We start from the raw sequence: 27356 nt of genomic DNA, 5'->3' as shown, positions 1-27356 counted from the left end.
GGGCCATTTGTAGGAAGATCCAAGGATATCATCTTGGATTACCATAGGTTATAAAATTAACAAAATTATGGCCGGGCGCGGTGGCTCACGCCTGTAATCCTAGCACTCTGGGAGGCCGAGGCGGGTGGATCGCTCAAGGTCAGGAGTTCAAGACCAGCCTGAGCGAGACCCCGTCTCTACTAAAAATAGAAAGACATTATATGGACAACTAAAAATCTATATAGAAAAAATTAGCCGGGCATAGTGGCGCATGCCTGTAGTCCCAGCTACTCGGGAGGCTGAGGCAGTAGGATCGCTTAAGCCGAGGAGTCTGAGGTTGCTGTGAGCTAAGCTGACGCCACGGCACTCACTCTAGCCTGGGCAACAAAGTGAGACTCTGTCTCAACAAAAAAAAAAAAAAAAAAACAAAATTATCATGCATCCTGGGGAAAACCACCCAAAGTGGGCATTACTGGTTCTTTCAAGGACCTGACGGGTCCACATTCCTCAGCCCCCAGAAACCAATTCCATTCACAATCGAATTGATCCTTAAGTTCCTCAGACTTAAAAACTCAAGGATGGCCGGGTGGCAGTTAAAAACAGATGTGAAGCCTTCCACAAACTTCTTGAGGAAGAAGAGCATGGTTGAGGCCAAGCCAGGCTGGATGGTGACAGGTCCATCTGCGCCTCTGTTCTACAGCCCTGGTGACAGCAGCTTTGAGAGGGGTCATGCCCTTCCCCCAGGAGGGGACCATGCCCTGCTCTCAGCCCAGCCGCGGTGGCAGTGGGTCCTGAGCCTGCCTCTCAGCACTTTGTCTCAGCAGCCGTGGCACCATGGCGCAGGCAGTCATACATTGAGAATCCGGGGTGCTGAAGCCTGAAAGATGGCTGAAGGGTTAGGAGTGAACTTCTTCCTCACCTCAGGGACCTAAAAAATGAAATGTGGCCACATATCAGTGGGCTTTTTCCGTAACTACCCCTCGCCCCAGCTCCAGGAAAACATTTCCTCCTCGCTGTCCTCCAGGAGTTAAGACTACTAACCTGAAGGGTGCGTGGGGGAGAATTATAGTGAGCAGTTGTCACTGCATCAGCAGGTCATTGGCATGGAGACCTCCCATTCTGCTTCCGGAAGCCACCTTTGTGTGGAATTGGGAAGCCAAACAGCCCCCACCTCCCCTCCATCTTCTCTTCACTTACACAAATGCTTGGGCATTTGGAATGGCCAAGGGTAAGACTGGGATTTAGGAGGCAGAGAGATATCCTGCTCACCAAAGAAACCAAGCTTAGAAGAGCACCCACCTGGCTAATGACAAGAAGTACCTTGGTTTTCTGTTTGTTGGGGACGATTGGTTGGGCACTGCTGTTGCTGGCCATAATGCCAGTTTACACCATCAAAATCTGACTCCTAATCCCTAGCCTGGGTAAAGGCCTCTGTAAGCACACCCCCTGCGGCACCAGCTTCAGCTGACCTGGAAGCTGGCCCCAGGGCTGCCGTCCCATCCGGAAGTGTGGGTAGTGATGACTCTCCCTGGTTTTGCCTTTGTGGATCTTGAGGGTTTCACTGCAGTCCAAGCCTGGAACTCTTGCCTGGAATAGAGAACACAAGTCACAGCCTGGCACAGGGTCAGCCATCCCCTCCCCTGACCCCTCAGGGGCCACTGCTCTGCCCTTGCTTTTTGGAATGTCATGACCCTGTCACTGCTGAGCTGCTTCAGCTTCCGGTGGTCCTGTATCCCCCTCACAGAGAACCAAGCACAGGTGCACTCCTCAGACGGCCCGGCTCGGGGAGCATGCGGTCTGCGGCGGCCCTGCCCTTCGCCTCCGAGTGCTCCACCGGGGAGTCTGGGCTCACTGTCTCCCAAGGCAGTCGGAGAGGAAACTTACTCAGGGCAGAGCTCAGCACCTGGGTCTCATTACTCCAGAAACCGCCATCACCTGGTTCTATGTGGGTCTCGGAGCCAACGCGACCCAGCACGCTCTGTACTGTCCCCAGGACCCCCTGAAATTCCTCTGCAGCTGCCTGCCCAGAAGCCAGGCCATTTGGGGTGGGGGGGAGGGGGGCAGAGGCCCAGAAGCAGCAAACGTCTGTTGCATCCAGCCCAGGTCCCTAGTGGCCACTTACGTCCAGAGGAGGTGCTGAGTTGGACAGCACCTGGCGCAGCTAAGGCCCTCTGTACTTGGTAATGACGGAAAAGAAAACTAAAGTTCAGCATTCTGTTAGTTTTTTTGTACTTTATCATCTTAACTCATGCCAAAGAGAGGATGAATTGTAGTGACCATCTGAAACACCTATTATAAAAGATGGTCTGGCTTTTGCACAGCTCTGCGTGCTGGAGAGAGCGGATCCCAGCTCTGGCGTGAGCATGCGGGGAGGGAGGGTGGGCTGATGGGGCAAGCTGGCCCCCTGGGGGGAAATGACAAGGCTGGCACAACCTAGCTCCATGCCCCAGGAGTAGCTTTCTCAGCGAAAAGACTGACTTCCTCTATTTCTCTGACAAGAGAGACCTCTTTTGTCTACCAACTCCCCTGCTAGATGGTGGGTTCAGGAAGGCAGGGACCCCTGTGTCCACAGGAGCACCTGGCCGAGGTGACGTGGAAAAGCATCCGCTGGCCAGGGCCCAAACCTGCACGTGCCGTGGGTTGCTCTTTGTTGCTTTAGCCCTGAGGTCAACAAAGCCGCCTTTTCTTCTCGGCACCAAGCAGCACAGCTGGGGCGCCAGTGGGCAGAGAGCGGCCGTGTCTGTCCGTGGTCAGCACTTTGGGATGCTTAGGGTGCCAGGAGGAGAGCTGAGCCAGGGCCCTATCAGGTGATTTTTGCTTCTGAAGCTGCAAGGTTCTAAAGACCAGCTGCCCAAACCATCTGCTGCTCTGTTTCTCCTGGGGAAGCAGGTCCTCCCCTGGGTGTGCCCTTCTGTCCCCAAACCACATCTCATGGCTGAGCTGAGCCTTGGGCCTGGCAGCCTGAGCCTGCTCCCCTGAGGTGGCTGTAGGGGTCCCAGGACAGGAAGTGACCAGAGCCACCTGCTAGAGCAATTGCTGTGGCTGCCGGAGGAGGGACCCAGGTCGGAGGGGGCTGCAGGGGCAATAGAGAAGGGACATCAAAGATGGAATCAGCAGGGCCTGGTGACTGCCCAGGAGAGGAGGAAGGCAGACTAATGGCTCAGGCCAAGATTAGTAAAACATACAGGCCTCGCTGTGCCTCCCTTGGCAGTGTTCCACCCTCGGGCCTCAGCTGCGCCCTGAGGGCTGCAGTCCCTCCCACTGAGGGGCAGGGGCTACCTGGCGTAACGCAGGGAGCCCTGGATGGAGGACCAGGAGGCCTGGGTTCTCAGCCCAACATGGCTTCAGACAAATTGTTTCACTTCTTGGAGCCTCACTTGCTTCTGAAAAGTGGGCTGCTGAACTGCGTGCATGAAGTTATTGTGGGGAAAAAGTCTTGTGGAACTTGGGTTAGCCCTTTAACTGACCTTCCTGGGAAGGAAGGCGGGAAATGACCAAGGGGCTAGGGACTTGTCCTCCAGAAGCAGGTGGGGCTAGAACCTGGGCCAAAGGTGCTGAACAGCCCAGAGAGCAGAATTCCGGAGGGGAGGCTCTGGGAGGAACTGGTCAGGTGGAGGGGCCCAGGCTGGCCATGGGCAGAACCGACTGTCCACCTGGCCAGGTGAGCAAGGCAGGGCAGTCATCATGTGGAGACCTGAAGCCGGGCGAGGCAGGATCTGCTGGGGTGGGGAGGTTGAGGCCTAAGGGGTCTCTGGAACTCAAGGACCCTGGGTCAGGAGTGGCCACACATCTACTCTGATATCTTTGGGGTTCCTGGATCTGTGCATTCTCTTGGCTTTCTGAATTTAAGGTTTTCTTAGATGATGTGCATCTTGCAAAATGGAAGGCAGGGTGGGGTTGCTCATGCCAAGTCCCAGAGCTAGAGGTGAGGGTCCCAGAGGCCAGCTGGCGTGGCACTCGGGGGAGCCAAATTCAATGGTGATCCTGTGTTTTTGTCCATGTTGGGGGGGTGGAGGCAGGGGTCTGGGCAGCCAAGCTCCTGCTATTCCTGCTTTACAGATGAGGACAGGGTCGGTGAGGCTGATACCCCTACCCCAAGTTTATACACCAGGGCTCCTCTGAGCCCCAGCTCCCGTCACTGCTTTTCCACCGCTGGCATCAGAACACAGTTCAAGAAACTAAGTGATTCTGAGGAGGCAGTCCTTACGGGATGATACCCTGTGGGGGCTTCAGATTTGGTCTCTGAGCCAGGCAGACTTGGGTTCCACCCCCTTGTCTGCCATTCGGAGCAGCGCCAGCCACTCACAGCGATCGCTGAACACGCCTCAGGGGGCTAATCCACCGACATGCCGAGCCTGGTACCAGGGACGTGCTAAAGCAGAGAAAGCAACAACTAGCACCTTTACTTTCACCGGAGCTGTGAGGACCCGGCAGGATGTTCGAACTCGCCACATGCTCCACACAGGTGAGGGACCGCTCCTGAAAGCTCAGCCTTTGCCAGCACATCCCAGCGAGGAGCTCAGCGCACACGAGGCAGCTCGCTCCACGGTCAGGGAGCTCTAATTGGTAAAAAGTGCTTCCTTCCCGAAGCTGAAGCTTCCTCCCTGCAAGCTCGACCCCTTGTCCTGTTCTGGCATCTCGACATCAGCCATTGGAAGGTGTAGCACGCCCAGAACCTCTGGCCTTCCAGCCCTCCCGCCATTCAGGGCCCTCCAGCTGGTTCAGGTCCCCATCACTGGCAATCAGACCTGGCCGTGGCCTGCGCGCTGTGCCCGTGTCTGCTCTGCCAGCTGCAGGCCCACTCGAGTTTCAGCTGCTCCGCTTCAGCACGTGTCAGTGCGTGCGAGACCCACCCTGCAACCACTGCCCCGCCAAGCTCGGTAAGAAGTGCGCGCCTGTGGAGGAAGCTCCTCGGGAGATGGAATTCTCTGCATCTTAATAATGGCAGCCCAGGTGGATACATTTGTCAGAAGTCATGAGCTGTACACACTATTTATAATGGGTGAATTCTACAGTATGGAAAGTATGCCTTGATGCAGTTGGTTTTTTAAAAAAATAAATTGGGAGTTCATACCTTTTGGCTCTGTACTTCCACAGGTAGGAATTTATCCATAGGAAATTATGGTATGAACAAAGATTTAGCTACAAGGATGCTTACCACTGAAGTTATTTTCTTCTTTAAAAAAAATTTTTTTAAAGGGTAATACATGTTAAAAAATAAAAAAAAAAAATTAAAAAAGCAATGGTTCAAAAGAGTGAAATGAGAAGTCTTCCACCCCTGCCAGCCCCCATTGCTCCCCAGGTTCCTCTCTCCAAAGCTTCCCTCTTCTGTATCCATCGGAGATACCCTGTGCTTAGTTGAGCATGTGTGTATGTTAATGTCCTTTCTAAAACACAAGTAGCATACATGCTCTTCTGCACCTGCTTTTTTGACATGTACATACTAGACCTTCTGTTATCAGTGCCTACAGGGCTTGAGTGTCCCATCCCATGGCAGTGCTATAATTAACCAGTCCTACACCAGCAGGGCGGCAGGGCTGTGTAAGGTTGTACTGTGTTTTGATGTACTTTACACCTTGAGCTCCCACCCACTTCTAGGATACCTGTAAGGAAAATTCCTAGAAGGGAAACAGCTGCATCAAAAGAATAGTAGCGCTTTCAATAGCCCCAAATTAGAAACACCCTACAAGTCAATGATGAGGGAGTAGATAATATTTGAAGATATAGATGTATATTCGTAGGATAAAAATACTGCACATTTATTAAAATTCATGATGTAGAAGAACATCTAGTAACAGACATCCACAATAGATGAAAAACAATGTTTACAGTAAAAATCTAACCACGTAAAAACACATAAATGCATATGTACTCAAGTGCACATTAAGGATTAGAAAGAATGGCCAGTTTGGGGAAGGATCAAGGGGATATTTGCTTGCTTTGTTGTAATTTCTACAATTACCTATTTTCTACAGTGAGTATGAACTGCTTTTGTAATAAGGGGAAAAAGGGAGAAGCCCTCAGTTGCCCAGGAGCAGAGCTGGGGCCGGCGGCGGGGAGGACCCGCACACCTGTCCTCCGTGCAAGCCCAGTCGGCAGCCCTCAGTCGCTCAGTGGGACCCTGAAGGGCCACCCACGCGGGACTGGGCGCTCGGTCCTCACCACCAGCGCCCCCACAGAGGGCAGTGACCAGAGGGAGCTGGGGGTTTGGCCCGCGTGCACCCCTCCTAAGGCCAGGCCCACCGGGCGGAAGTTAAAGGGAAGCGGATTTCAACACAGTTGAAGGCAGGCGGTTCTGACAAGGCTGCCCGAGAAGGGAGCAGGCTGTGAGCGAGGGAGTGAGCTCCCCGTCAGTGGAGGTGCTCGTTCACTCAGAGTTCGGGCAGGAGCAGCGAAAGCGGCGCCTGCAGTGCCCAGGCACCAAAGGGGGTGACCTCTGAAGTCGCCTGCAGCTCTCGAGGTTGTGTAGGATCCGGGCTCCGGGCCCCCCCGTCTTCCACCCTCCTCCGTCCTCCCAGCTCCGGGCCTCAGTGTCCTCCCACCACGGGGTCTGGACACCATGCATTCGCCAGCCCAGTCCAGTACCTGTACGATGTGGTCGCTGCTGCAGCCGCGTCCGCGTCGCCGACGGGCAGCACGTAGACCCCGCGGGCAGGGGGCGCGGAGGGCTTGCTCCTGCGGCCGCCCGCCCCGGGCCTGCGCCCCTGCGGCGCATCCCTGGGCACCGCGGGCGCCGTCCACACGCCGAAGTCCCTCTGGTACTGAGTGAGTGGCACGTCCCGGCCGGGGGCCCGGTCGCCTGCGGGGGACTGGCCCCTGCGCAAGGCGGCGCCCCCCGGGCTCGGTTCCTCGTTCTCGAGGTCCGAGTAGCCGTGCAGGGTCAGCGGCACAGCCACGTCGGAGCGGTCCAGCTGGTTCCAGCGCCGCGCCAGGCAGCACAGCCGGCTGATGCAGGGCCACGCCATGCCGGCCCCGGCGCGCGCCGTACCCGCAGCCCGGCTCCCCGCGCTCCCGGCCGCACCGCCCCCGCCCGGTGTCCCCGCCCCCGCGGCCCTCCCCGCGCCGCCGCAGCGCCGCCCCTGGCTTGGGAGTGAGGGGACATCCCAAGAGCCGCGGACTCGCCGGCAGTACCGCGTAGCCGAGGTCGGCTGCGCGCGGCTGGAGCGGGACAGCCGCCGGAAAGCGGGGACAGAGGAAAGATTGCACAGTCACCTGAAACCGCCTGCAGCCATTTACAAATGTTTCCAACTTGAAGGATGTCTCATTAGGAATTCCAAGTTCCCTAAATGTTTTTTATATATCCACCTGGCTTCGCAGAGGCCGAGGGCCAGATGGCGACAATGCCTAGCTAATCGCCCTGGGCCAGCAGCCAGACGCAATCAGCCGGCGGCGTCCAGGAGGGTCTCTGCTTGGTCGCCGTGGGCGACTGGTGCATTTGTGCTAGGGCTGTACTGCGGGGACCCAGCGGGCACGAAGGGAGGTGCAGCTGAGGAGGCTATCACTGGGAAGACCGGGCCATGTTTCCCAAAGAACACGTGTTTGAATCAGCCTGTTAGTCACCGCCTATTTGCCTTTCCGATGCTAGTCGTGACGACTAGTCGTGATGCTACTTGTGACAACCAATCCAGTTTTCATTAAGAATTGGCGTTAGCAACCAACTGGCCTTTCCCTGGGTTCTAAAATCCATAACTTTAAAGCATGGTCCCGAAAGGCTTAAGTTTTATAAAGCTGTCACAAAACTTTGGCCACTGTGCTATAAAGTTCCTTTCTCTTCTGTGCATGCATTATTTTTAATGCAGAGCTACATTTGAATAGTCCTCCAGCTTAGTCAGTCTGTTTAATGCAGGACAGGGCATCAGAAACAACTCCCTGACCACCCTCGAAAGGCTCTGAGTATTTGACACGTGCCCTCAATATGCACGGCAGACCAGTTACTAACACTATTGTAATGGCATTGATTACCCAGAGCTCCGTCTCCAGGCTACCCTTGGACTGTATCGAGTCAGCACCTCAGAGGAAAGGACTGCAGTACAGCCCTGGCCAGCGAGAAAACAAACTCATCTCCCAAAACATTGCTGGTCTTAGCTTAAAGTCATAGCAAAGTATTGGCAGCAGGTCAGCTGAGCAGGCCAGGTGCTGGCCTGGCAGGCGGCAGGAGGGACACCATGTGCATGGCGAAGACACTGGAAGGTGACACCCCAGCGCTCCCCGTCCAGAACAAGCTGCCTTTGTCTGTAAACTGTGTGTGCCAGGGCCCTGGGTTCGCCAGCCTGGCCGATGATGCTTGGTGACTAAAATACTCTGCTTTGCAGGAAAAAAAGAGCAGCTCTCTTATTACATCTTCCGTCAAACTATGTGTGAGGAATAACGCTGGGTGCCTTCAGGAGGTTTAGTGTGGTGGCGACAGACATGGAAAAACGTGTAATAGGACTGATAAAGCTAGGACAGTGTAAGGAGGGACAAGGGACAGGGAAGGCTGGACGTGCCAGCTGTCATGAGGGAAGCGGTGGGACCGGTGGGAATGCAGGGCACAGGGATGAGGGTTCCGCCAGAGGTAGCAGAGACCAGACCATGGAGGGCCTTGGTGGCCACACTACAGAGCTTAAACATTTTTCATAAGTGACAACATGGAATGACATGTGTTCTTAGCACACTGGCAGCCACGTGAAGAAGCACAAGGACACCTTAGAGACCAGCTGGAAGAACAGTCCTAACAGTCCAGGGACTGGGGAGATGCGGGACGACACCGATGCCCCGGCACTGGGTGCGGAGAGGAGGGGCTGGATTCTGGAAGAGGCCAGATAGGGAAATCTAGAACAGCTCCCCGGTTTCTGGCTTCAGTGATTGGTGACATCACTCCTTAAGCCAAGAGTGATATTTGAGGTACCTGTGGAGTGGGGTCCCAGCACCTGGAACCACATGCGTGTTGCAGTAGATACATTTACTAAATTACAGTCCAGAGATATTCAGCGGGTCTGGAGCGGAGAAAGCACCCTAACACGACAACTGAAGCCACAGCAGGTGCACTCACTTGAGAAGTGCATGAATGAGGTGAGACAATGGCCCAGGGTGCATTCCTGGGGACCCCACACTTAAGAAGCCAGCGGAGGAGGCAGCACCACCCAAGAAGCCCCGAGCCAGGGAGAGATGGCCTTGGTGGCAGTGGTCAAGTGTCAGCAGAGAAGCCAAGATGAGAAAATAGAATACTCTGGTGGGCATCTAGGCGAGTGGGCCCATTGCAAAGCTGTGGATAGCAAGGCAAGGCTCGTGCAGCCAGAGCGAGGCTCTGATCTCCCAAGGCCACTCCCGGTGAAAATGGTACTTGGCAGGACAGAGGCTCCAGCACTGAGGGATTTTATAGACAGAGAAGTGCTTCAGGGGCTTCTAAACACTCCTTCTCTGTCACTAAGCAGGGACAGAAGAAATGTCTTCATTGCCTCTTCCCCTGCTCTGCCCAAAGCAAGATGTGAATTTAATTTTGGACCCTATGGTGAATGTTCGTGTGAACTGGGCCTCCAATCCCGTCTCTGGAAAACAAATCTTGCCTCATCTCTACGTCACAGGGTTGTTGGCATGACGCATTCAGAAATGCTAGAGCAGCCGGGCGTGGTGGCTCCCACCTGTAATCCCAGCACTTTGGGAGGCTGAGGAGGGAGGATCACTTGAACCCAGGAGTTGGAGGTTACAGCGAGCTATGAGCACTCCACTCCACTCCAGCCTGGGCAACAGAGTGGGACCCTGCCTGTCTCAAAAAAAAAAAAAGAAAAATGTCAGGGTCTCTCCTTGCAGCGTCTGCGCAAGAGCAGAGTATGAGCTGTGGTGGTGGAAGTCATGGCAGGACAAGCATTTAGAAAGTTTCTTCTGCTTTTTGACTGAGTATTGGTCAGAAGAAATGTAGCCGAAACTGTAACCAAAGGAGGCATTATGCTTCCAGAAAAATCTCAAGTATTGCAAGCAACAGTAGTAGCTGCTGGATCAGGCTCTAAAGGAAAGGGTGGAGAGAGTCAACCAGTTAGTGTGAAAGTTGGAGATAATGTTCTTCTCCCAGAATGTGGAGGCACCAAAGTCGTTCTAGATGACAAGGTATTTCTTAGAGACGGTGACATTCTTAGAAAGTATGCGGACTGAAATAAATCACTATTGAAATGGCATCGACATGAAGCTGCCCATTCCACTGAAGTTCTGAAATCTCTCATCATGTAAATTTCCATGTCTCTTTTATAATAAACCGATATCTTAAACTGCTGACATCCAATGTCTAAAATCTAGTTTCACTGTAGTGATACAAACACTTCCAAATAAAAATATGTAAATAAAAAAGAAAAATGTCAGAGCAAAGCAGTGTGACCTTGGGCAGCGCCCCATCACCACACCTCCCCTGTTTCCTTGCTGGCAAAATGAGGCTGGATTAAGAAAATTCTCTCTCCTAGAAGTGATACTAGTTTAGAATAGAATCCTGTGCCCGGTAAGAATAACTGGAACTTCTCAGTAGAGACGAGTCCAGCTGGGTGGAAAAGGGTATACAGACCTGGGCGTGTGCTGGCATCCGGTTCTCCACCTGGGGAGGTGGGCGCGACGCCCACGCCGTTTCACAAGCCCAGCGCCCAGATGGCCAGCGGTGTGCAACCCGAGGTGAATTAAGCAGACAAGGCTGACGTCTGGCCTTCACTCCCCGTCAGTGCAAAGATGCAAGATGTGGTGTAACATTTGCTGACCACCAGGAGACTGAAAACTCTCCTGTAAATCCCGTCAAGAAAAACAAACTCTCGAATTGCATTTCTACACATAATTCTCAATCGTGAGGACATTGAGTTCTACTATAGAGAGGCTATGATGACCATGGTGTGCTATTTCAGTAAGATTTTTCAATTAGAAGGTACATTTTCAGACATAAGATGCAATTTGGCTCAGATTCACATCTGAATTTATCCAAGTCACTTCCTTCTACTAATTATCTACGATTTTAACCTAGAAAGCAAAACTTAAAAATAATTTTTTGTATATGCCACTCACTGCCAGAAATCATTACCTTTCTTGGGAAAATTTAGAAAATACTGCAGCTGTTATTTCAGACCATGCCAGAGAGAAGATACTGTGACTTTTTTGGGGGGTTGGGGGGGCGGTCTTCCAGTGAGGACTAGAAAACCTGCTAGACAGATTCTCAAAGAGCTGTAACACTGTGATACTGTGACTTCTGACTGTCAGCCAAGCCAGGGAAGGGGTAGGTGAGAGTGAACGCTCTAAACAGAGGTGCCAGAGAGCCCGTGGACAAACGCCAGCACCTCAGTGTTTTGATTAGGCTTGTCAACACGCCCTCTCCCCAGGTCCCCGGCTCAAACTATGTCAATGGCAACCACCAAAAGCAAGATGCCAGAGAAGCATCCGTGCTCTTAAAGAGAAAACACACACCCTCTGCTTACAAACTAGAGATATAAACCTTTATTTCCAACTTTGTCATAATTCACTTTATAGTAAGACATGGACTGGGGGACACAGTTTAAATCGCTGAGAGGCTGATGCCGGTGTCTTCCAAGCAGGAGCACAGACATCACTCCAGGGCCAGGTGCTCCTGGGGCTCCCGGGCAGCATGGCCCAGATGCACCAGTACTGTCCAACCCCGGTCTTACTTAGAGCCACCTCCTTTTTTGGGGCCATTAGTCCTCATTTCATGCCAGATTTTCACTAGAGGCTCCCTGTTCTTCCAAATGAGTTCATGACCATAAGTAACATACCATCTGGAGAAAAAAACAAACCAGGTCCGACATTTTAACATACAAATGGTAAATACTATTATGACATCAAGTTGACATTTTTAAAATCGAATGCCACTGTCATTTACTATGTAGCTTATTAAAACAACCAATTTATTTTATGTAGTTAAATGATTTAGCTTTAATATATAGAGTTTGTAAAAGTTCTAAGTAGGATAGGACGATGGCTGATGCTCTGAAATGTGTAAGTACTCATATACTGTACACACAGTATACTGTCTTCACCACTACCCTGCAAGCATCACTTTTCCCATCATACGCATGAGGAAACCAAGTCTGAAAGAAAGTAATCTGCCCAAGGACTCACCTGCAGGCCAGCCTGACTCGATGCTCTGAAATGTCAGACAGGACTTACTAATGATGGCTAACAGCTTACATGCCTCCTGACAGCTTCCACCAAGCTACACAAAGCGTGGGCTGCTCGTCTAAGTTCTGCCCACCCTTTTAAGATAAACAGTTCCAATCCCCCTTCTCCTGTTCAAAACTGCCTAAAAGCAGCCTGAAGCGATGAGCCAAGACAGCAGAAGTGCTTAGGTTTAGTAAATTCACTGGCTCGGTCTCCACAACTAGGAATCACTAGACTGAAACTAGAACCCAAAACTGACTCCGAAGCTGTGCTCTGACCCCTGTGCACTGAGGGGGCATCTCCTGTGAGCCGAGACGGAGAGGGCCTGTCTGTGAGATGCTCAGCTCCCTACCCCAGGGCAGCACAGGCTGCAAGTGTAACTTGGGCGGCACCTACCTCCCTTCAAGGACAGGGTGGAGGCTGGAAAGGCTTCCCAGAGGACAGGGGGTTGATTTGGAAAGGCAGTTAATGAAAGCTTTTATTATTGAAACCTTTCTTTTTGTCCTGGTTTCCCCAAACAGATTTCACGTTCCCAGAGACAGAGACTAGATTTTGTTGATCTTGCATCTCCCAGAGCATTAAAAAATGCTCTCTTTGACTTAGATTATATTACAATAGCAGTTAAATATTTTAACATTTTTTAAATGTTCTAAACATGTATTTTTTTTTTATTATGAAGGGGTTTAGGGCAGGCACAATGGCTCACACCTTTAATCCTAGCACTTTGGGAGGCCGAGGTGGGAGGATTGCTTAAGGCCAGCCTGGGCAACATAGCGAGACCTCATCTCTACCAAAAATGTATTTGTACCTGAAACTTAATATTCACTAAATATAATTAAAATCTGATTGTGATAATACATAGTTACCATTAAAATCTTGAAAAATAAAGAAAATCCCAAAGAAAATATTCAGTAAATTTATAGAAAAAGGCATTTTTTAAAAAAAATGCAAATTAATTAATAGGCCTGTAAGAAAATTCTTTGTGCTTATAGTAAAATTTTCTGGTGAATTTTGAACAAGATAGAAAGGATCACTCAGATTCAAATGCAATTGTAAAAATTCTCACAAGAAATAAATCACTAGTCAGGAACTCTCCCATAATAAACTGTCTTCCCCAACTTTTTTTTTTTTAGACAGAGTCTCGGTTGCCCCAGGTAGACTGCAGTGGCGTCATCACAGTTCACTGCAACCTCAAACTCCTGGGCTCAAGAGACCCTCCTGCCTCAGCCTCCTGAGTAGCTGGGACTACATGTGTGCGCTGTGACACCCAGCTAATTTTTCTATTTTTAGTAAAGATGGGGTCTTGCTCTTGCTCAGGCTGGTCTCAAACTCCCCATATCTAGTGACCCTCCAGCCTCGGCCTCCCAGAGTGCTAGGATTACCTGCGTGAGCCACCGCATCCAGCCCTTCCCAAATCTTTTAAACGTACTTATTTCAAGCAAAGAGTTAAACAGTTTAATCTTACAGATACACTGTTCGGATTATACTTGTAAATCCAAATGTAATTGGTTGTTTGACTAAACTAAAATTAGGAAATACTGTCAGAGGAACCCTTTTTTGCAACAGCAGCAGCCTAACAATCTAGTGCTGAGTCTGAAATTCCAGCTCTGCAATTATTAACTGTGTGACCTTGGACAAGTTCTTTCTTTAGGCAGTTTCCTTATCTGTAAAATGGAATACTTCAGAGGATTAGCCCTTCCCTCATGGAATTCTAGAGAATCAAACTCCTTAGCTTAGGCACACAGCAAATATGCAATATATGTTAGCTGTTATAATTGCAACAGTACAATACAAAGGCTGTAAGATTTGGTCAGAAACATAAAGTCAGGGAAATGTGCAAGTGGATACTGAAGGAATCTTTACCATCAACAAAATCAGGGCACTTTAACTAAAAAAAGAAAAAAAAAGATTTTAGATTTCTAAATCTAGATTAAAGATGTTAGAAAAGATGAATTCTGGATATGACTGAGATCTAGGAAATGAAAAGGAGTTGAAATTAGAAACAGCAAAGAGAAAGGATTCCTCTGCCTTTCAGATCCTGGACTTTAAAATGCATTTGGTCCAATTATTTTCAGAATGGAAAAAGGTCATCTAATTATAGTTCAGAAGAATAAAAACCTGCTGGGGAGAAGACCCTTGAAGTATACATGGAAGGATCTAGATGAATTTAGAACTCATAAAACAGAACCCCTTTTCGTAAGTCTTTGTGTTTCTCATATTGTAATACCAGGTCAGTTTCTACTATTTATAACGTGCTGCTGTTAAAGCTAGAACTCACATATGCTATTCTTTAATCATCACTGAAAATTATAAATGGCATAATGGCATTTAGTCCTGCCGCCTACTGGGCAAAACTCCTTCACTTAGAATAAATTTTTCTATTTTTTTAAATTAAAAAACCTAAGTTTTTCACTGTCATGAAACAAAGTAAAAACCAAGTAAGGTCAAAAGGCAACATTTATGCAAGAAAAATAGGCCATGAGGGGATCCAGCACACCAGACAGACAATAGCTCTGCTGAAGGGCCATGGTGAGAATGGGCTCCAAGAGTCCTGAGGATGTTTCCACCATAGAGTTGCTACTAAAATACTAGGTTTTAAGCCAAATCCTGTTGTCTGAAGCACAAATAGAAGCTCTTGTAGCCACAATACCAGTTGTATTCAATATGGTGTGATGGGGGTGGGAAGGGCTCTGGGTTTGGCTTTAAATCTCTGCTATTTAAGAGCTGTTTGGTGTGGGGAAGATCACTTCTGAGCCTCAGTTTCTCATCAGTAAAATGGGAGTAGTAACAGTATAATGCAAGGTAACTAGCTTGGTGCCTGCCTATAACACATGCTCAGCAAGTGGTCCATGTTGGCTCATGTCCCTGGCCTCTATTCCAGTCACGCAGCCGTCTCCCACACACTCACTGCAGGCAGAGAAATGGTGTCACCAACTCAGCATGCCTGCATGGCACTAGTGAGACAGAGGTCAGTGGCAGCAGGGTGGGACACCAGGCAAGAACGCCTGAGCCGGGGGAAAGGAGCTGACAAGACAGACTGGGGGCCATGCAGCAGTCTCTACAAAGGGCTAGGAATGATGACAGGTCAGGAACTGGGGTGACTTAAGCTTAAGGGTAAGCAAGACACAGACTCTCCTCCTGCAAATGACCAAGGCAGGGGCAGGGCTGACAGTCTCACATCCCACCTCCCCTGGTGAAACCAGGTAAGGCCAAAAGTGAACCATGTTGAGGTTTCTTCGCCCCCCCAACCTTACCTGTTCCTGCTTCCATTACACAGCTAAGTGTCTCTCATTCTGCCTTCCAGAGTGGGGAGGAGGGGTGGGGGGCGACCCAAGGAAGCATGTTAGCAATCAATTATGCTCAAACTTACATTCCAAAGAGAGCTCCCCCAAGATGTGCTGCATGATCAAAAAATTTCCATCCCAGGATCATCCCCACTGTATCCATGGCAATAATGGCTTTTAGGGCCTGAAAGACAGCAAGAACAGAAGTGGTACAACTTTGATTTCTCACTACTATTGACAATTCTAACGTAAGGGCAAGAATTCGGCCAACGTAAAAACATCACCACTGTTTCTAGAACTTCATTTCATAAAAATACTTACATTCCCTGCTGTGAAGGTGAACATCGGAAGGAAGATAATGGCGAGCCTCCCTTCTGGGATCTTAGTGCAGACGGCTGCCAGGATGGTCATGATTGCACCAGACTGCAAAGTAACACAGAGCGGACAACAGAAAACTCAATGTGCAACTGCCTAGTGGCTACAATGTCTAAAGGAGTGGCACTTTTTCTGAAACGTTTGTATGCCACATGTTTCTAGGTGAGCACAAAGCTTAAAAGCTTTCGGTTACACAATATCAAGCAAAGGGGCTCCAGGTCCTTCACACAGTAATTGTTTGGAAGACTGAACTTTCATTACAGGCCAGTAAGATGTATAACAACCAGCATGTGAGTCCAGCTTCCTAAACTTCAAGGATAGCTAAGTGCATCACATGCATCATTTCATATATTGTCTAAGAAAGAACTTCTCAAACTTCTCCAACAAAGCTCCCCCAACCGGAGAGAGTGAGCATGAATTTGCCCAAAGAAACCCACATACATGAATTTCATTCATTCAAATAGTTGCATCCTACATAGTGTCGTAGGCACTATGCTAGATGCTAGGGATACAGAGAAACAAGACCTACAGTCTCTGCCTTCATGGAGCTTATTGCACAGAAAGAGAGACATAAGTAAGTAAAAACAACAAAATATGGTAGGTTATGATGAGGAAGTACACCATGCTGCGACAGTACATGGGAGAGCTAATGTCAGCACAAGGTAAATAAGTGACAGCAGGCTTTGCATGGCAGGGTGACCAGGTGTTGGCCAGGTAAAGGAAGAAGAGATGGGAAGAGTGTTCTAAGCAAAAGAACAGCATAAACCAAGGCTGGAGGTCAATGAGCACAGCATGGTGGAGAAGCGCAAAGAGGCGAGTGTGGCTTGAGTGTGGAGTGTGGTTGATGAACAAGGAGAGAGCGAAGGGAGGCAGGCGCTCTAACTTTGTTTGTTTTCTACCCAATTTTGTAGCAGAGCAAATCTTAGTCATCTATTAAAAATAATAAAACTCCCATGAGGGACATTCTACAAAATAGCTTCCTGCCATTCTTCAAAATTATCAAAGTCGTGAAAGACGAGGAAAGACTGAGAAACTGTCACAGATTGGAGAAGACTAAAAAGGCAGGATAATTAAAGGCAATGTAGCATACTGGGATATAAAAGGATGTGGGAAGACTGGGGAAATCCTAATATAGTCTGTAGTTAATGGTACTAATTCCATGTTAATTTCCTAGATTTCACAGGTGTGGTGGGTCACACCCCATAATTCCAGCACTTTGGAAGGCTGAGGCAGGAAGATGGCTTGAGGCCAGGAGTTCGAGACCTGCCTGGGCAACATAGCAAAACCCATCTCTACAAAAAATAGAAAAATTAGTCAGGCATGGTGGCATGCCTGTAGTCCCAGCTACTCAGGAGGCTAAAGCAGGAGGATCACTTGAGTCCAGGAGTTTGAATCTGCAGCGAGCTATGATCATGCCACTACACCCCAGTGTGGGCAGAACAGTGAGACCTTGTCTCTAAAAAAAAAATTCCTAGATTTGATAAGTGAGCCATGGTTATGGAAGATGTTAACATTAGGGAAAGCTAGTAAGATGTAATTACACCCTTCACCTTTGCAACACCCATCATAGTAAAAATCAATTCAAACTAGAACAATCAATGGATGCTATTTCAAGGTAGGTGGGGGAAAGCTGGTGAACAGGGTGGTTGCATAATTTCAAAGTATCTTCTCATAATTAATTAATTTACAAAGGAAAAATACATTTATAGCAGAGAAGCTGGACAACACTTTAACCATTCACCAAAGTTATCCCCACCAGTCAGGGGCAAATGGACATTGTGTGCCTCTAGTTGTGATATCTGAGGACAAAACATCAGTTACATAACATTCCAACCAAACACACATAATTTGAATCTAATCATGAGGAAATAGACAAATTCAGCTGACAAACATTTTATAAAATAACTGGCCTGCATTGTTTAAACTGTTGATGGCATAAAAAACAAAGAAAGACTGTGGAAATGTTCTAGCTTTTTTTAGGAGACCAAAGAGACATGTCAACTAAATGCAATGTATGATCTTAGGGGAGACGGTAACTATAATATAGGACATTATTGGGACCACTGACAAAATTGGAGTACAGTCTGCAGATTAAATGAAAATATATCAATGTTAAATTTCTTAAGTATGATAACTTCACTATGGGATATATAAGGATGTTCATGTTCTTAGGAAATACATACTGAAGTATTCAGGGGCAAAAGGGCATAATATGTGCAACCTATTTTCAAATGATTCAGAAAAAGAAGTATGGATATAGAAAGAAAATAATAAATGAAATGTGGCATATGTTACAAATCAGTGAATCTGGGTCAAGAATATTTTGGAGTTCTTTTAAAGTGAAACATAGACCTAAGTGTAAAACCTAAAATAAAAAACCTTCTAGATAAAAACATGGAAATAGCCAGGCATGGTGGGAGGATGGCTTGAGCTTAGGAGTTTGAGACCAGCCTGGGCAGCACAGCAAGACCTCGCCTCTTAACAACCACCACCCACACCCCCAGCCCATCAAAAAAAAAATCTTTGTGACCTTAGGTTAGGCAAAAAGTCTCGAAGTATGACACGAAAAGCATTATCCAAGACTGGACTTCATACAAATTAAAACCTTACACTGTTAAGAGAAAAGACAACACACAGGCTGAGAGAAAATATTTTCATGTCAGAAAGTCTGATAAAGGACTTATGTCCAGAATACATAAAGAACACTATAAACATATTATAAGAAAACAATTCTTCAAAAAAATGGGCAAAACATTTGAAGAGACACTTCAAAGAAGATATATGGGTAGCAAATAAGGACATGGAAATATGATCAATATCATTAGTCATCAGGAAAATAAAAATTAAAACCACAATGAGATAGCACTATATACCTACTAGAAGTTTAAGACTGACCATACCAAGTGTTGGTGAAGATGTGAAGAAACTGGAATTCTCACACACTGCTGGTGGGAAAGAATCATAAAATACTATAACCACTTTGGAAAACAGTTTGGCAGTTCCTTAAAAGTTTAACATATCTACCATATGCTCCAGCTATTCCGCTCATAGGTGTTCACCCAAGAGAAATGAAAATGCGCTCTCATAATATAGAATAAAAAAAAGCTGGGGGAGGAAATGAAAGCATATGGCCCATACAAAGAGTTGTACACAAATGTTCATGGATGAGTTTTTTTGTAATAACCAAAAAACTGGAAACAACCCAAATGTCTAGGATCAAGTGAATGGATAAACACAATATAACATATCCATATAATGGAATATTATTCCTTAGTATAAAGGAATAAATTACCAATCTACATAACATGGAAGAATCTCAAAATAATTATACAGAATAAATGAAGCCGGAACAACAACAACGAAAAGGAGCTCATGCTGTATGATTCCATTTGCAAACTTATTTACCTTTACAGAAAGTATGGAAGTTGTGGCCTGGGGATGAGGAGAGGCAGGAAGAGTTGACTACAAAGGTGCATCAGCAACTGGGATGATGAGTATGTTCATGATCTTGAGTGTGGTGGTTTCATGACATGTGTCTACATGTCACAACTTACCAAATTATATACTTTAAATCTGTGCAGCTTTCAAAATGTTAATGAGTAAACCCGAGTTACTTGCTTTAAAAAAAAAAAAAAGAATGTATGGGAGTTGTCCTTTGTATCATTTCCTGCAACTTTTCTTTAAGTTTTATTTACAAATGGTATGTTAAAAAAGATACCTAAGGCCGGGTGTGGTGGCTCATGCCTGTAATCCTAGCACTCTGGGAGGCCGAGGCGGGTGGATCGCTCAAGGTCAGGAGTTTGAGACCAGCCTGAGCAAGAGCGAGACCCCGTCTCTACTAAAAATAGAAAGAAATTATCTGGCCAACTAAAAATATATATAGAAAAAATTAGCCGGGCATGGTGGCACATGCCTGTAGTCCCAGCTACTCGGGAGGCTGAGACGGTAGGATCGCTTAAGCCCAGGAGTTTGAGGTTGCTGTGAGCTAGGCTGACGCCATGGCACTCACTCTAGCCCGGGCAACAGAGCGAGACTCTGTCTCAAAAAAAAAAAAAAGATACCTAAGAGCAAAATGACTTTTAAAAGGAGCCCTTACAACTGAAGAGTCCTATCTTTTCATATTTAAAAAGTATATTTTTGAAAAATAGCATCTACCTCTCTTAATCACAGTTTTCTTTTTTCTCCTTTGAGACGAGGTCTGTCTATGTTGCTCAGGCTAGTCGCGCAAACTCCTGGCCTCAAGTGTTTCTCCTGCCTCAGCCTCTGAGTGGCTGGAACTACAGGTACATGCCACCACGCCTGGCCCACAACTTGTTTTTTTGACAAATATTGGTGCTTACTCCCATTGAAATAAAAACACTCAACGGAGGGGCTCAAAAGCAGAATGGAAAGGACAGAGAAAAGAATCAGTGAACCTGAAGACAGAAAAAAAAAAATTACCCAATCTAAAAAGAGAAAGAAAATGCTTAAAAAATTTGCAGAGCCTCAGGGAACTGTGTGACTATAACAAACGATCTAACATCATATCATCAGAGTCCCAGAAGGGGAGAAGAGGCAGAGCTGAAAAAACTATTCAAAAAAATAATGGCTAATTTCACAAAAGACATAAATTTACATATTCTAGAAGCTGAGTGAACTCCAAACAGGATAAATGCAAAGACATTAATGACAAGACAAACCATAGTCAAACTTCTGAAACTAAAGACAAAGAAAAAAGTCTTGAAAGCAGTGAGAGAAATGACACCTTACTTACAGGGGACTATTTGAACGATAAAGGATTTCTCATCAGACACCATGGATGCCAAAAGGAAGTGGCACATTATTTTTCAAGTACTGAAAAAATTAACTATAAGCCCAAAATTTTATATCCAGTGAAAATATCCTTCAGAAATGAAGGAGAAAGCACGATATTCTTAGATGAAAGAAAAGTTACCTACCTAAAAGAATGGCTAAAGAAACAGAAAGAAAATGAAACATCAGGAAGAACGAACAACGGAGAAGGTAAAAATATGCATAAATACAGTAGACTTTCCTTCTCCCTTTGAATTTTCTAAATTATGCTTAATGGTTGAAGCAAAAATTATAACAGTGACTGATACTGTATTAATATAGTAAATATTTAAAAGAATTATCATTTGGGGAAGGCATAGGAACGTGAAGGGAGGAAAGGTTTCTATACTTACACTGGTAAAATGACACAATCAGTAGATAGTGAGAAGTGATGTATATATAATACCTAGTGCAGTCACTAAAAAAGCCATGCAAAGAGATAGACTACTCCAAAGCACTACAGATAAAATAGAATAACAAATGAATCTGCTCTAGTGATCATTTTATTTTACTTTAACCTTGTAAGGAAAAGACTAAAGACACTTTCCTAATTTAGCAAGAGAATTCAGTTTATGTACAGGTTAGGTCAATTACAATTAAATCAAAGAAGTCATAGCAAACAAGTCATTGTAATGTTGGTGAGCAAATTCAGCCTATGAGAAATCATTTACAGCTTCAAGTAAAAAGATTTTCTCTAACAAACATTTTAACAAATGCTATTTCCTACAACAAACATTTGATAATCTTTGCCATTTTGAGATTAAGGGTTATAATTCACAAAAAATTAATTTTTGCTCAGGCTGGTCTTGAACTCCTGTTCTCAGGCAATCCTCCCACCTCGGCCTCCCAAAATGCTAGCATCACAGGCGTGAGCCACCGCATCCAGCAAAAAATAAATTTTTGAAAAGCAGAATATTAGAGAAAAGCTTCCTGCCAGTAACTAGTAAGAAACTAATTTTTTGATGAGATTCAGAACATGCATAGCTCTAACTAAACAAAACCCTTATTACCAAAACTAGTCAGTATTCTTGATCCTTAATGCCAATATAGCAACTGACATCTTCATCATCTTACAACATTTTATTAAGCCAATAAGATCAATACTTTATATTTCATAATACAATTTTGTCAATAGTATTTCTTCCAGATTTCTCATTAAAATGCCATTACAGCTGGTGATTTAATTTTAATCAAGGATGAATTAAAGTATTTGGGGATAATAATTTTGTCCTGCCATGGCTCTATAGGATTTTGGTGACTGAGTAAAACTACCACCTCCGTATTTCTTACTATGTGCTCCTTACTGTGCTAAGCACTCTAAACATAGTTGCATTACAAATCAGAAACATACAGATGGTGTTACCCATTTTATAGGGGGAAATTGTGGTTCAGAGAAGTGCAGTAATATATCCTGGAAATCACAGGTAAGTGGCAGAGCTGGGATTCAACCCCACTCTAATTCTAAATACCACACTGCCACGCTCTATTAATTTGGGACTTCAGTTTCTTATCTGTAAAATAAGAATAACAGTAGTCCATCAAAATGCCCTCCCAGATCCTTTCAGCTAATAAGAAAAGTCTCCCCACCCTCAGAGCACCCAAAGTTCTCAAGACAATTCTTCCCTTCAGTGTATATTAGATGTGTGTATAACATTTTCTCCCCAACTAAACTAAACTTGAAGTCTGAGTTCAGTTTTGATTCATCCTAGTGATCTTCATTGCCTTCATATAACAGGTGCTTAGTTATAGAATAAGTTAGAAACAATTATACTGTAACCATGTTTTATATAAAATTCTATGAAGAAAAAAGGGAGGCTTAAGAAAGTACGTCAGTCATAAACAAGATAGACACCTCATTAGGAAAACTAAGTACAAACAGATCTGAGGAACACACAAATTAGGGGATGATTATTTTACATAAGGATTCTTTTGCAAAATTGAGCCTTTTTAGAGTTCCTTTAGATACTAAATCCCCTATTTGAATGCATTTAAGTACATTAGTATTTAAATATGTACAAATTGAATGAGTAGTCTTTAGAGAAATACTATATAAAGATTTCTATGTGCCTAGAAATCCTCTATTAAACTCAAAAGAAAACATATTAAAAAAAATTTGTTTTGCTTTTAAATTGGAGACAGGGTCTCGCTATGTTGCCCAAGGCTAGTCACAAACTCCTGGGCTTAAGGGACCCTCCTGCCTCAGCCTCCCGAGTAGCTGGGGCTACAGGCGTGTGCCACCATGCCCAGCCTAAAAAAAATTTTTTAAAGCATCTGGAATGTAAATTCCTGAGGGCAGGAATCTTGATCATCTTGTTCACTGATGTATCCCCAGGCTCTAGCACAGTGCCCAGTCATCTAGTCTATTCAGAAGACATTCAATACACTGACTAAAAAGGAGGATATAGTATCAGATTCAAATCTATAATTAGAATTTTCCAATGCTAGATTAGGCTCTCTGGTTTATGGGGATTGGATACTCACTGTTCTGACTTAACCCTCCTGATACGTACTCTATTCATAAAGTACATATAAATGACCAACAGTTAAAAGCTATAGCCTGATATTTACAATGATTTACAAATTTACAAATTCTAAATTAGATGTAGATTAGTCAAGAGTATTGTTTCAATTTAATTTCTTGGTTTTGATAACTGTGCTGTGGTTCTGTTCGATGTCAGTTGACAGTAGAATGAAAGGTAAATGAGAACTCTTTATATTAATTTTGCAACTTTCTTGTAAGTCAAGTTATTTCAAAATAAACTTAAAAGTTAAAATGTTAAAAATTTAAATTAGAAATACTTACCGCACCAAGTGATGGTCCATATCTTCCTGTGACAACTTTACACACGTAACTGACAAAATTGGAAATAACACCTGAGAAATAAGTCACATTTCAATAATTTAAGTGAGGTATAAAAATGGTTTCCATTTCTGCTGTTCACTCTACCCAGATTAAGTGTCAGGTTTCTATTTGGATCACTATAAGGACACATGCATGAATACTTATCCTGCTTATTGCTTCAGCTATTTACAGGGAAAGAAAGTCTGACCCACTCTATGACTTGCTGAATGACACAGGGTCATTCACTTTCCCTCTCAGTTATTTTCCTCAACTGTAACATAAAGAAAGGAGACTAGCTCCCAAACTCACCAACTATCTCCGAATCCTCTGGGCTGTACTCCAGACACACTAAATCAGAATCTCTGGGGTGGGATACTAGGCTAGATGATCCTTTAGGTCCCTTTGGCTCCAATGTCATTGAGTTAATGTGGCTCATTTTAAAAAACAACTTTCTATGGAGCAGGAAGTAATGGCATCTGAAACAGACCCTCTGTACCTACAATGACAAAACTAGTGCTTGGGGAAAGAACTATATGCTTATCTTACAAGCCAAAGGTATCGCTCAGCATCTACTTTTGACAAACTAGATACACATGAGTATTCAATTAACACTGATTAAGCATCTACTCTGGGCCTTGTGGTAGATGAGAGATAAGTGCTTTTCTGCACTACAGCATACTGCCAGATATACTATTTTTTAATGTAGAGATTTTAGAAATAAATTTTTATATTTTATTGTTTTAATGAAGTAAATTTGGTATAGAGGCAAGTAAAATTTGATCAATTGTCAACTTAGCAGCATCTAGGGACCTGGAATCGTGCACTGTAATTTCCTAATTGAAATAAGAAAATGATGCCACCTCCAAGGCCATGACTAGGAAATAGTTCCACGCCAATATACATTCTTGCAAAATAGATGGAACAAACTCATTCTTGACAATCACAGTCTACGGCCATACCACCCTGAACACACCCAATCTCGTCTGATCTCAGAAGCTAAGCAGGGTCGGGCCTGGTTAGTACTTGGATGGGAGACGTTCATATTGGAAAGCTCTGATTTAAAACCTCTGGAAACTGAACACACAGAGGGAAATGAGTTTGCTTAAGGTTATTTAACAAAGATCCAGATACTTGAGACAGCCAGGAAGTTGGGAACCACTATCTATAAAATGGTGGGCCTGAGCTAAAGAAATCAAGGTCTAGTGGGATTAAAATGACATGCTTAAATTCTACACTAGCTCTTAAATCCTGTTTATCCTAATTTAAAATTAAGCATACCAAAATAATTCATATAAAAGGCAATCAGCAAAATGAGAAGAAAGACAACAGCTCCCCCAGTCTGTGGTTCCCTTCTCTACATACAACTTGAGAAACAAGTCCTGAGCACTTCCTGTGTAGAATATGGAGGTAAACGTTCTCTGTCCCTTCTGCAGATACATGAGAGTGCTTATGCCCTCAAAGGCCCTGAGATTAAAGCTTATTACCTGCAGACAGGTACACTGCCATGAATTGCTCTTGACCCAGAATGTTCACTATGCTGGAGGAGAAGCTCCACAAAACATACATATTTGCTGCCATGTGAAGTAAGGAGAAATGGCTGAATGTTGAGAGCAACATTGGAGAACAAAGGACCTCTACAAGAGAGAAAAGCAGAGTCTAGTAATCATGGAGTATATAGCCAGTAAAAATTATCTATTTTAAACTTTTATTCACGCTTGAAGCTCTGATTGGGGGGGGGGAGGCAGGGCAATATATGTAACCTAAACTTTTGTATCCCCATAATATGCTGAAATAAAAAAAATAAAAATAAATAAATAAATAAACTTTTATTATTGGCTGGGCGAGTGGCCTGTAATCCTAGCACTCTGGGAGGCCGAGGCGGGAAGATCACTTGAGCTAAGGAGTTTGAGATCAGCCTGAGCAAGAGTAAGACCCCGTCTCTACTATAAAAAAATGAGCCGGGTTTAGTGGCACGCGCCCAAAGTCTCAGCTATTCGGAAGCTGAGGCAGAAGGATCCCTTGAACCCAGGAGTTTGAGGTTGCTGTGAGCTAGGCTGATGCCACAGCACTCTATCCTGGGCAACAAAGTGAGACTCTGTCAAAAAAAAAAAAAAAAACCCCACCAAAAAACGTAGACTTTTATTATTATTACAAAACAAATCAAACATGGGAAACAAAATTAGAACCAGCTAAAAGCTTAAATAAGACAGTTTAAGACAGCATTTTTCAAAGGGGTAAAAAGCTTTCTCAGTAAGTCTCTTTTCTACTTAGTAAGCAACCAATAAAAATTTTCAGTTCAATGAAAGCAGCTGTCCTTAGGGCAAAAGTTAGTTAAGGGAAAGAATGAGTAAGTTATTTTAATTTTAAGTTGTATATATTAATATATTCTCCTCAAAGAATAAACTTGTAGTGATCACAGACCTTAATTCATTAAAAAATATTTAGATACTAATATGTACCTTAGTATGTGTACCTTACTATGTACAAGGTACATATTAGACACCTGGGATATAGGACTAAGAGAGATGAGCTTTCTGTCCACAAGGAGTTTACAGCCCATCCCCCAGATTTTGCTTGTGATTACTGACAAATAATTCATCTGTTTTATAGCTTTTCGATGAACATCAAGCATATTTCTTTCATATTATCTCTACCTCAAAATAAAATCACACAAGTTAGACTTACTTGAAGCTGGATTGGATGTGAAATATCTTATCATTGTCCTCTGTAGAGAAGGGACTCTCCATAAACAGAATACAAAGACATTTGCAGCTATGATACCTATAAAATAAACATTTATAATTTGGGGAGAGTAAAAAGAAAAGCAAAGACAGTTTGATCTAAAGTCCCCCTGAATAAGATTTTCTACCACAATTGTGTAAAAGGACTATATACTTGCGGGATGGGAGGGGAGCTAAGAAAAGTGAAATCAATACTTTTAAAGTACCAAAACTGTAAAGTCACAGAATTCCTGGAAAATTGCAAATGCTCTAGGACCTAATTTCCTTCACCTAGATCCATATTTTACTTCTTCAGAACAGTTCAGTCTTCTCAATAATAATCATATCTATAATTATTTGATAATAGTCACGCCAAAGATAGAAGTAATATACAGAATTAAGTTCTCTGGCCAAGACTAGAAAAGCTAACATCACTTTTTTTACTTCAGGGAATGGTACACTTCTTAAACTCATTGCTGGCTCTTGGAAACATCTGTGGATCATCTGTGTAGGTGAAGGTCAACATGTTTGAGAAAAATACTCATTTGATAAGAATTCAGGGATAATCTGGAAGAATTTTGCAACTGCTTTTGAAGTATGTTTATATGTGGGAGTTGGGTGACGGTTTCATTTTTCTGCAAGTGCCTGATGTTGCTAGTACTACAAGTAAATTAAGTTTATTTCATAACAGAATTAACTAGTCACATTTTAGGGAAGAAATTAAGTTATTCCTGAAAAGCACATGCTGGAAAAAATACATTAATTTTATGAATTGCCACAACTCCTTGCACACAGCAGGTATTCATCTGCTTACTGAATTAAAGGAATTTAAACATTTAGTCCTCCAATCTCTTTAAGCAACAGGCAAGTAGCACTTTCAACTTCTTCAATGACAACAGGACTGATTTCAGCAACATTCTGGTAGGAGGATTTATTTCAGAAGATATTCTTTGTATAATAGTTCCTGCCAGCCACTAAACCTTGGAGTTAGCTTTGCCTTCCATATTTGCTCATTCTGTAAGGCTCTCAGCTATCTCCTGGCATTTCAAGTCTGTCCAATTTTTGCTCTCCCACTTGAGAGTCAGGTAGGAAAAGAAGCTACCATTTTTCATAGATTCTAAGACATTTTTCCCATTTTAGTATCTGAAATCAGGATGCATCTTAAGATTAGTGCTGTGTCACAGCTTAATTGGTAGCATTTTCTCCTTT

At 44.8% G+C, this 27356-nt stretch overlaps 2 protein-coding genes and 1 non-coding gene across 7 annotated transcripts in view; all 3 read right to left on the bottom strand.

Moving 5' to 3' along the window:
- Positions 1-773: 773 nt before the first annotated feature.
- On the bottom strand, positions 774-6944 carry MAP6D1 (MAP6 domain containing 1). The gene is made up of 3 exons (XM_069472864.1): positions 6565-6944; positions 1449-1566; positions 774-907 (listed from the first exon to the last, which is right to left on the bottom strand). The coding sequence occupies exons 1-3, from the start codon at positions 6942-6944 to the stop codon at positions 827-829; spliced, it is 579 nt and encodes a 192-aa protein (XP_069328965.1). The 3' UTR covers positions 774-826.
- A 4153-nt stretch (positions 6945-11097) lies between these two features.
- On the bottom strand, positions 11098-11159 carry LOC138388930 (U7 small nuclear RNA). Its single transcript, XR_011234385.1, has one exon. It is a non-coding gene; the product is annotated as a U7 small nuclear RNA (small nuclear RNA).
- A 107-nt stretch (positions 11160-11266) lies between these two features.
- The window catches only part of PARL (presenilin associated rhomboid like), a 43437-nt gene continuing 27347 nt past the window's right edge, over positions 11267-27356 (bottom strand). Inside the window, exons 5-10 of one of the 5 annotated variants that reach the window (XM_069472858.1) lie at positions 26113-26208; positions 24912-25061; positions 23389-23459; positions 15702-15803; positions 15467-15564; positions 11267-11714 (exon numbers count right to left, since the gene is read on the bottom strand). In XM_069472858.1, the coding sequence (XP_069328959.1) occupies positions 11603-11714; positions 15467-15564; positions 15702-15803; positions 23389-23459; positions 24912-25061; positions 26113-26208 (629 nt within the window). In that variant the 3' untranslated portion in view covers positions 11267-11602. The remainder of the gene's footprint in view (positions 11715-15466; positions 15565-15701; positions 15804-23388; positions 23460-24911; positions 25062-26112; positions 26209-27356) is intronic. The other 4 variants (XM_069472859.1, XM_069472860.1, XM_069472863.1 and 1 more) reach the window with 4 other exon arrangements.

This window comes from Eulemur rufifrons, chromosome 7, assembly GCF_041146395.1.
Source record: "Eulemur rufifrons isolate Redbay chromosome 7, OSU_ERuf_1, whole genome shotgun sequence".
NCBI lineage: Eukaryota > Metazoa > Chordata > Mammalia > Primates > Lemuridae > Eulemur > Eulemur rufifrons.
The sequence above is the reverse complement of the archived record's forward strand: the minus strand, read 5'-3'. Positions and strand labels throughout refer to the sequence as shown.